We start from the raw sequence: 9,218 nt of genomic DNA, 5'->3' as shown, positions 1-9,218 counted from the left end.
CTGATATTTGAAAAGAAAGAAGCAGGGGCGTGAGGGTGAGGGAATAAGATCTGCTGTATTACCAGGTCAACCACGTAATCTAAGAAATAACGCAGGGAGGTCAGACTTAGAGAAAAGAGCTCACATCCCTAGTGTTTAGCTAAGAACCACTCAGAGTTAATGTTGCGTACCACAAGAACACTTAGCCGTTGAATGCCTTTTATTTTCCCAAAGGCCACTGTATCATATGCCTAAGACAGGCAATATATGGGAGATTTATACATTATCTGTCCATTTTGGTTGTGTTCAACTGTTAATTGTTTTTTCCTACTTGTAACTTCATTTCACCATATTTAGGCATTGGTTTGCCCCTGCCCCCAAAGGCTGGGTAAAAAATGGTATTCATTTGCATGTACCTTGTTTCCCAATATGTACAATTTTTTTGTCTAGATGTTTTGAGTTGTGAATTAAACTAGAACATTCCCAAATGTGCAGATGTGGATGTATAAAATGCAAGTTGGTTTTCACATACGTTTGAAGACGGCAAACTGGATCAATGAAACATAAAACATTGGTCTGAATAGATTTCTTCTCTTTCCCTACTACTTTGGGGCACTCGTGGTGGAAGGAGGGTGAGAGAAATCATTGCTATATATAAGATTAAGACCTACTTCTGGGGCACTGAGTCAGGAAGACTCTGGTTTAAATTTTGGTTTTGCCATTAATTCAGTCAATGGCCTTAGATTACAGGTGTGAATGCTCAGATGTCAGGGTCACATGTGACTTCCCCAATCTCTTAGGAATGGGATCTGTAGCCTCTGCAAAATGTTGTTGCAAAATGGTAATTTTTAATGGGACAGAAGGGAAAAAAATTAACACAGGAAAGAACCGTATCAGTTAAGATATTTTTAAATTCAATAAAACCAAGGGTGTTTTTTTTTTTTTTTGGATTTACCCAGTTTTCTCTTCTGAGCTCTACCCCTTTTTTGTAGTGGGGCCTTCAGTGTGGATCTCAAACAACTAGTATGTCCCAGAAAAAAGCTAGACTCCCTGCCTTCAGCAACAATCGTATACAGACATACATATTTAATTACACACATTTACTGAGACAGTCTTTCTGGAAATCAGAAGGATTAACATCTGCTGAGATACCCATGGACTTGCTTTGCAAGCCACTGCCTTCTCCCGTCTTCTCAATATGGGGAAAATAACGCTAACCGGCATTACAGTATTGTTCTACGGAATACACAATATGAAATACTTTAAATAATAAATGCCAGCACTCCTCCTTTTAGGAAAGGAAGCTTTTGTGAAATGGGGTGGGCATTGCTGAGCTGTGATATTGCTACTTTTCTATGGAAACCAGGGATATGCAATGTATATTTGCCTGCAGCCCATAAGCTCTTTTTTTAGGGGCCTGCAGTCTTCTGAATTTGTTCAAGAACTCAAGAGCAAATCACCAAAAATCGGAAGTGCAATTCCTTGCAGATTTAGAAAGCAAAAGAAAAGGTTACCACGCCTGAAACAAACAAAAGCCATAGATACATATGAGAAATATATAATATCATGATATAATTACTTCAGTTCCTGCTGGTCTTGGCTGTTGGCGAAAAAATATTAAAAATGGAGTCACTGACTTAAGTGGGACTATTCCTGGTCGAAACATTAAAGCAGCCATGTAAATAAAGTGACAAAAATTATTAGATTAAATATACTTTTAGACAAGCCAGACTTTAAGAGGCAAGGAGCCTATCTTTCTGAACAGATCAAAGAAACTCTCTTCTCCTGGCTGGGTGATGGCCTTGACCCTATTTACCTTCAAATCCTTAGACAATAAAAGCAAGGCACAGAGTAGCTTAACTGGGGCAGTGGAATGAGTCTTGCTAAAAATCTCAAGATTTGCAGCCTAAAGAGAAATTTCGGAGAAAGCAGAATTTTCCTCAACGTCCAAAATTGGAAGTGTTCCACATAACAGTTATCCTGATTAATGATAAAAAAAGTTGTCATGTCCTCCGAATGGGGTGGTGGTGGTGGTGGTTGTAATTTGAAGTAAAGATAAATTTAAGCCGGCTAGATTCCATATCCAAACAAGAAAGAATTCTTAAATGTCTTCATTAGATCTTAAGGACACTGTAGTAACAGCTAAATAGCACTACAAATCTAGACTTACTGTTGCAAATGGTTCCCAATGCATCGTAGTCTTCAATAGCTTCGCACAAGATGCGCCACTGAGAGAAGATTGAGTTGGGGCTGATAAGAGTGCCATCAAAGTTGCTTCTGGATCCCATGAGATCATCTGTGCAGATGTCACAGGTGTTTCTACCTGTTGCAAAGTTCCAATAAGGAAGGGCAAAAAAAGGATCCTGTAGCATATCCTGGTGGATAGAATATGGGATTCATGATGAGCCATGCTGTACTGCAGACAGAACCATACAATTCACAGGGATATGGAAGCCATTCTTTGCAGATGCTTCCCAGGCCACTATAATAAAACTGGAACTTTGAATAAATGGACCTGAATATGATACTTCTCATTCTGATGACAGACATTTGGGTGAAAAAAATCATGCTCTTATTTCCATCCATAGGAAGCGGCCTTGTATACTCCCTATCTGAAGATGAGATGGGGGCTTCCCTGTTCTTTGATCTGATAGAAGGTAACATAAATAAAAATACTTTACCTGAATATCTCTCTCCAGCTGTAGTAGGTGATATCTGTGCCAGGTGAGAAATGCTGGTCCTTCATGGGAGAAATCTATTCCATCAAAGCTCTGCTGTCCAGGTCCAAGATAAGTCTTTCTGACAGAGTAATAATGAGACCACACAAAGTAGTTATAAATGGACACATTTTCAAATTGTGGAGTATTGCCATCAGGGCCCATAATCTCTTCACGTCTCCTGGTTGCAATCATAAAGTCAGGGTGCATTGTAGTTTTGGCTTGCTGTAAGACTCTTAGAAACCGACTCCTTTCTTCACTACTAAGATCCAGAAGATTTCTTCTAACTAGAGATCAAGGAAATAGAATTAAAGCCATATTAAAGAAAATGCATTAATATCAAGAGAAGATTGAGAATACAGGTTATCCTGGTTGAAAAAGAGCTAGCTCAAATTCAAATCATGCTTCATCAAGATGCTGTACCTAAAGAAGATGGATATAAATGCTTAAACATATTAAAATAAAGTATAGAACCAGAATGGGGGCTCCACAGAAGTATAGGATTTTAGATCCTATAATTTTATTTTATTTAGTTATAAAGCCAGAGATTTTTGGGAAGGCTTCTGTAAATAATGTGACTGTTTTGGGAGCTGGGAATTGGAACAATAGCCTTCGATGAAACCCTTTAGCTTTTCTATGACCCAATAAATTGTTCTAAATTAACATATCACATACCCCTCCCACCTTCATTACAGGGAGAGTAAGTACCTTGTGTGTGTAGGTCAGTTTATGCAATGTGGATGCTTTTGATTTGGGCTACCACTTTTGAGGCAAAAATAGATGTATGAGCCATTCTTCAGATTCATAGGTTAACCCTGCATTCCTTTGTGCTATCATCAAAACTGCACAAATGTGAAACTGGATTCCTGAGGCAATGTAGACATAACAAGGAGGTTTACTTTAGTTCTGTACTACTTTTCCTCCCAGAAGAGCCCATATAGTATATATCAGCATAAATACTGTTTGTTGTTATTTTAACAGAAGAGTCCAAGCAAAATCATCATAGTATTCACTACATTTACAATCTGATGAATTTCAAAAAAAGGTATTTGATGAACCTCATCAATTATAACAGGGTTCCAAATCTATTTTTTTTTAATTTCAGTTCATACCATTCATTGGTTTATCAATGAATCTGTCCCTTGAAGTTGAATAAATGTGTCTATGGGTAAAAAGAATGGGTTGCTTACTGACTTGCCCTTTGATGAATGATAAATTCAGAGTTTTTTAGGAGGTAGGTCATGCACCACAGCCTTAGAGCATGCATTGCCACAGAAAACACATTCCGACTGCATGGTGAAGAATGCAGCTTCCTTATCTTCATTCACTAGCTACAGTTTTTAGAAGCCCTCACTGCATATTGGAACAAAGGCTTCAGTAAGGGAAAGTTATAGTAACTGATATTTTACCTTCACTTAAACAAACAACAGACAAACAAGGAAGCTGGTACCTTTGCCAATTATTTTTTTTTTAACCATACCTTTGCCTCTGCAAATCTTACACGCACATTGCAGTCTGAAAACATTCTTTACTCTATAGCAGGTAGAAATGGTGAATGGTGGAGAAAACGTATTTATTTATTTAGAGTCTTTGTATATCACCAGCTCCGCATGGACCCTTGGCAAAAGATTTTCATGAAGTTCATGAAAGTAGTTAAAACAATCCCTCTCTATCACAGTTGCTGTCTCTAGAAAATCACAGCCTAATCCTGGTGTCCATAGTCAATGGCTATACTTATATTCATTAAATCTTATTTAATAACATATTTGTAATTTAATTACAATTTCTGTGAAAGAGATGAATTGTGACTGCACTCCTGAATGCCATCAGGGAAGGACACCATCTGAATCTCTGATAATAAACTATTCCACAGGGATGACTCATAAAGGGGAAAATATCATGCCCTTATTTCCCTTCCTTGATCTCAGATGGAAGGGGTCTCTAAACACTGCATTTGGAACAACAGGAGGCACTACAGGTAGAGCTTAGCCAGGTGCCAAGCAATCAACCAAATCAGCACTCTGAATTGTAGTCCGAAGCTTAATGGAGACCAATGGCTCACCTGCAAAACCAGTGTTATATGACATGGATAGCTTTCACTTGCTAGCAAGAGGCTCCTGAACTCTGCACCAGCTGCAGCTTCCCAGCCAATCCCATGTAGCACACATGCCAGTCATCAATTCTAATCATTATAAGGGTATGGGTAACTGTGGTCAGAACATCATTCAGGAAGAGCTGAAGCTAGACAAAGCCTTCTCTAGCTACAGCCTCCACTGTCTATCTAGCATTAGCTGTGAGTCTAGGAGGAACCCCAGTCATGGATTTCTTATTTCAGGGACAGTACCTCCCCAAATTTATCACTGGGGCAGGGAAAAGGTCAGGTGTCTTCTGGACAAACAGTGCCCCTGTTTTGCAGGGATTCAATCTCAGTTTCTACCCATCCAATTCCTTATAGCCTCCAACTGATTAATACTTCCACTGCAACCCTGGATTGGTTGGGGGCTGAAATGTAGAGCTGGGTATCACCAGCATACTGATGATACTTCAGCCCAAACTGCTGAATGACTTCTCCCAACATCTTCATACAGATATTAAAGAACAGATAGGAGAGTGACAAACCATAGATGCCTGGACATTTCCTCCCCACAACCAACTGGTACTGCCCATTTAGGAAGGAGTGAAATCTCTGTAAAACAGGGCCTGCAATCCACAGGTCTCATAGATGGAACAGAAGGATATATAGCCAACAGTCTTGAAAGCTGTTGAGAGGTCTAAAAAGACCAAGAGGGATACACTCCTCCCATCCAGTTCCTGATAAAGGTCATCCACCAGGATGAATGAGGTAGATTCTGTCCTATACGCAGGCCTGAATGTTGACTGAAAGAAATTCAGATAATCTACTGCATTTCCTAACATACCCAATGTAATTTCTAAGGTTTAGGATACAGAACTAAGAACTGTTCTTAAAAAATTCTGAATTCTGACTTCTTCCCCAGCTTCCTGATTCAGCACAAAGTATTCATTTATTGGACTAATTAATATATTGGGTTTGCCTGATAGGAACATCATTTTTTTTCACCAAATAATTGCATGTGAACTGAGGAGAGGGGTCATTTTTATTGTTCAATAAGAGCAGAAAATGTCATTGAAAATAAATTCTGCCTACTCTTTTTTGAGAGCATCTTAAATTCATACAGTAATTGTCTTCATTTTACTAAATACTGAATATGCACACATTCTTTCACCTTGCTGAATGCTTAAACGTGGGAATTACCCAAGTTCCATGTACCATTAGAAAGACAAATGAACAGCCAATCTTCGCCCCATTTCTTGAAATCAAGCAAAATAGAAAAACTCCATTAGAATAATTCTTAATGTCCTGAACAGAAACATATTGCTAGAGGGCCACTGTTACCTCTATATCTTCTAGGGAACTTGCTACCAAGAACTGTTCAAAGAACAACAAAATATTTTCTGACTTTTATATTCCTCGTCCTTCAGGTCTTCTTGTTGTTGTTATCATCATTATCATCATCTGTGGGAAATTTATTAGTGGGGAAGAAGCAAGAAGCTGGAAGGTGTACCACATCAGTGTGAAACAAGTTAGCACTAAATTGTCAGTCCAGCTATGATCGTACATATTCTTCCCAAATATTTGCTTATAGTTTATTTGTTTTCTTTCATATTTTTAAAAGCCTGCTTTTCTTTTGGATTTAGACACTCAGGTTTGGGTGACCAATAAATGTAAAGATAGATGGCAACACATTGTCATTTAAGATTAACAGGTGGGCACCTCATGAATCCATTCTTCAAACATCAGCATTGTTACTGGAAGGGCTAAAAAAGATGCACCTGTGTGCCAAAAGATGGAATAGAAATAGGACCGTGTTCTCTTTCTTGTTATTGTGCTTACCTATTTTAATCTGCTGATCACAGGTGGGGCCGGTCCAGCCAGGTCGACATGAACCACAGTTATATCCATAATATTTGTTGTTGCACTGACAAGTTCGATTGAAGAAACGGAGAGGCCACTGCTCACGGTCATCTCGACCATCATGCATATATTGAGGTCCGTGGGGTCGAGAATCTGCTATCACTTGTACACACTGCCCTCTTCCAGAAGATGATCCACAGCGATCTGAACCAGGAACCAACACAGGAGACAGGTCTGGGCAACATTCGCCTTGGATCAGCACATCCACTGTAGCACATTGTCGGGGAAACTGAGCATTAACTGCTTCCAACAGGAGAAGTAACAGTATTGCAAGATGCATAGTAATTTTCAGATCCCACAAAAGCAACGCTCTAATGTTGTGTTTCTAGGTATCTGGGAAATTCTCTTAATTTCTTTGTAGGAATACAGGCTCTAAAATAAAGAAATAAGAAGGATGTAAAACTCCTGTACTTAGTACTATAAACTCCTGTTTCATCAATGAAAAGGAATAGATCACTTCAATTTTTTTTTGAAGGAGAGTTGAATGCAATATTCTTCTAAAGTGCATGATTATCAGTATCAACATTCAAAACAACAATACTTAAAAGTGTTGTTACTTTAGATCATTTAAAATAATTCCTCCCTGAATGTACTGTAAGCCCCAGTATGGGGTTTGAAAAAAAGGAAGATGCATACACACTTGTTGCAGATCTAAAGGAACCATGACATATTTTAAGTTTAAACATTGCCTTCATCATTCTCTGAGAAAGCAGAAACTGTACATCCATACAGGTGTTCCTGTATCTATAGAATTAATCCATTTCAATCCACATATTTCTGTCCTCCTGTCTCCTGCTTCTCCCTCTTCACAAATATAAACGATCACAATTGCATTGTGTCTGATCCTCCCATTATATTTCCAAGCATATCAAGCAAGAAAACTTTCCATGCATTAATTATCATAATAGTATTTTGCGATACCTAATTGTTTTACATTCCTGCTCTGATAAATGTATCCCTAGATTGTCCTTAATTTCCTGAACCCCAAGTATAAATTACATTTATTATGCATTTTATCACTCTAATTTCTCTCCAAGGTATATTTTCCAAGATCTCTGCCTTTTACCTTTTTTGTTTTCAGAAGTTCTTGAGCCTTTCTTGGTAGAATTTTCCTTTCATTCCCCCTTTTTCCCCCTGTTTCTCTACTCCGGAACCAAGGAGCGCTAATTTGTTTGGGATTTCTGTCTGCCTTCTAATCCTAGCCTTGCCAACTATTTGGTTTGGCAAAACCCTTTCTCTTTCTCTCTGCTTCTAATCCTTTTCTACCTCAATGGACTTCTTTGAATAAGTAGTTGAGCAGCACATGATGCTTTTCATGCTGATCTTGTGATTTTACAAGTTTCAGGAAATGTCAAAGCCAAGTAATTGCAATGAAAACACAGACCCCCATACTGAAGAGGCTTAGTATTTTTTATGCCAAGGGCAACAAACACCTTGTTTTTTTGTTTTGGTATGGCACAAGGATCTCCCTAAAGCATCTGATAAACTGACCCCATGCTGAGAGGCCTAAATAAATAGAATTCACCCTTTCTCCCTAAATTGACTAATTATGTGCCATCAAGTTGTTTTCAACTCCTAGCAACCACATAGACAGATTTTCTTCATGGTGATCTATCCCCAACCTATTCTTTCAAGTCTCCCAATGGTGCACTCATCACCACCACAACCAAGTCCATCTACTTCACTCCTCTTCTCCTTCCTTCTACCTCTTCCAGCATCACAGCCCCCTCCAGAGAGCTGGGTCTTCGCACAATGTGTCCGAACCTCTCTGATATAATTATTTTTATGCAATGGCACAGTTAGTGGGAACAAAAGTGTCTTCATAATTCAACAGTAAGGTTGTTACAAAGTTGTTATAAGATTGTTACAATTCATCCACCAGGTAATTTTCTGATTTGCAGACGAAAACCATGAATCAGAAATGGAACCTTTTGCTTGAATGGGCAAGAAGGCAGCCTTCATTCTATAAACACAGAATACAGCCTAAAAGACAAGCAATAGAAAAAAGAATGAGCAGGACAAGCCTACCCAACAACATGCAAGTAGGAGGTCTAGCAAAGGAACAGAAAAAAATCACACTTGGGCTCCACAGCTTTGGAAAGCCCCAATACAGTATGGCAAGTTGGAAGTGAGTTTAGGGTGGAGTAGGAAAAATTTTGGATTCCAAGGTTCCTAAGATTTCTGTATCCTCCACTATGTCTCTAAACAGACCCAGAAATACTAACCAACTTAGAGTTATGGTCTAAAAAGATTTTGAGGCAAAAATTAGGATTGGTTGCTTCCTAAAAATGCGTTCATGCAGTTGTCTTTGTTTAAATGGAGTTAGCTTAGATTGGTGAAGGCCATGTCTAATAAAGCTCTCAAGAGGAAAGATACAAACATTTAATGGCTTAGCATCAATTGTCACTTGCTCACAATTGCTGACTCTGTCTGTGAACTGGTTAGATTATTGAACTAGAATGTACCCTGGTTTTGTCTTTCTGAAAACAACTCAGGAACAAAGCCATTGTTTGTTTTTCCCTTGTTAA

General features: G+C 38.6%; 1 protein-coding gene across 1 annotated transcript in view; it reads right to left on the bottom strand.

Moving 5' to 3' along the window:
• TYRP1 (tyrosinase related protein 1) overlaps positions 1–9,218 on the bottom strand; it is a 279,196-nt gene that overhangs the window by 11,206 nt on the left and 258,772 nt on the right. Inside the window, exons 6-8 of the mRNA XM_088130526.1 lie at positions 6,610–7,062; positions 2,661–2,983; positions 2,150–2,354 (exon numbers count right to left, since the gene is read on the bottom strand). Coding sequence (XP_087986652.1) covers positions 2,150–2,354; positions 2,661–2,983; positions 6,610–6,970 — 889 coding nt within the window. The 5' untranslated portion in view covers positions 6,971–7,062. The remainder of the gene's footprint in view (positions 1–2,149; positions 2,355–2,660; positions 2,984–6,609; positions 7,063–9,218) is intronic.

This window comes from Python bivittatus, unplaced genomic scaffold, assembly GCF_059951505.1.
Source record: "Python bivittatus isolate LINGU-HERP-01145 unplaced genomic scaffold, Pbiv_v1 ctg000850_np1212, whole genome shotgun sequence".
Taxonomy (NCBI): domain Eukaryota; kingdom Metazoa; phylum Chordata; class Lepidosauria; order Squamata; family Pythonidae; genus Python; species Python bivittatus.
The sequence above is the reverse complement of the archived record's forward strand: the minus strand, read 5'-3'. Positions and strand labels throughout refer to the sequence as shown.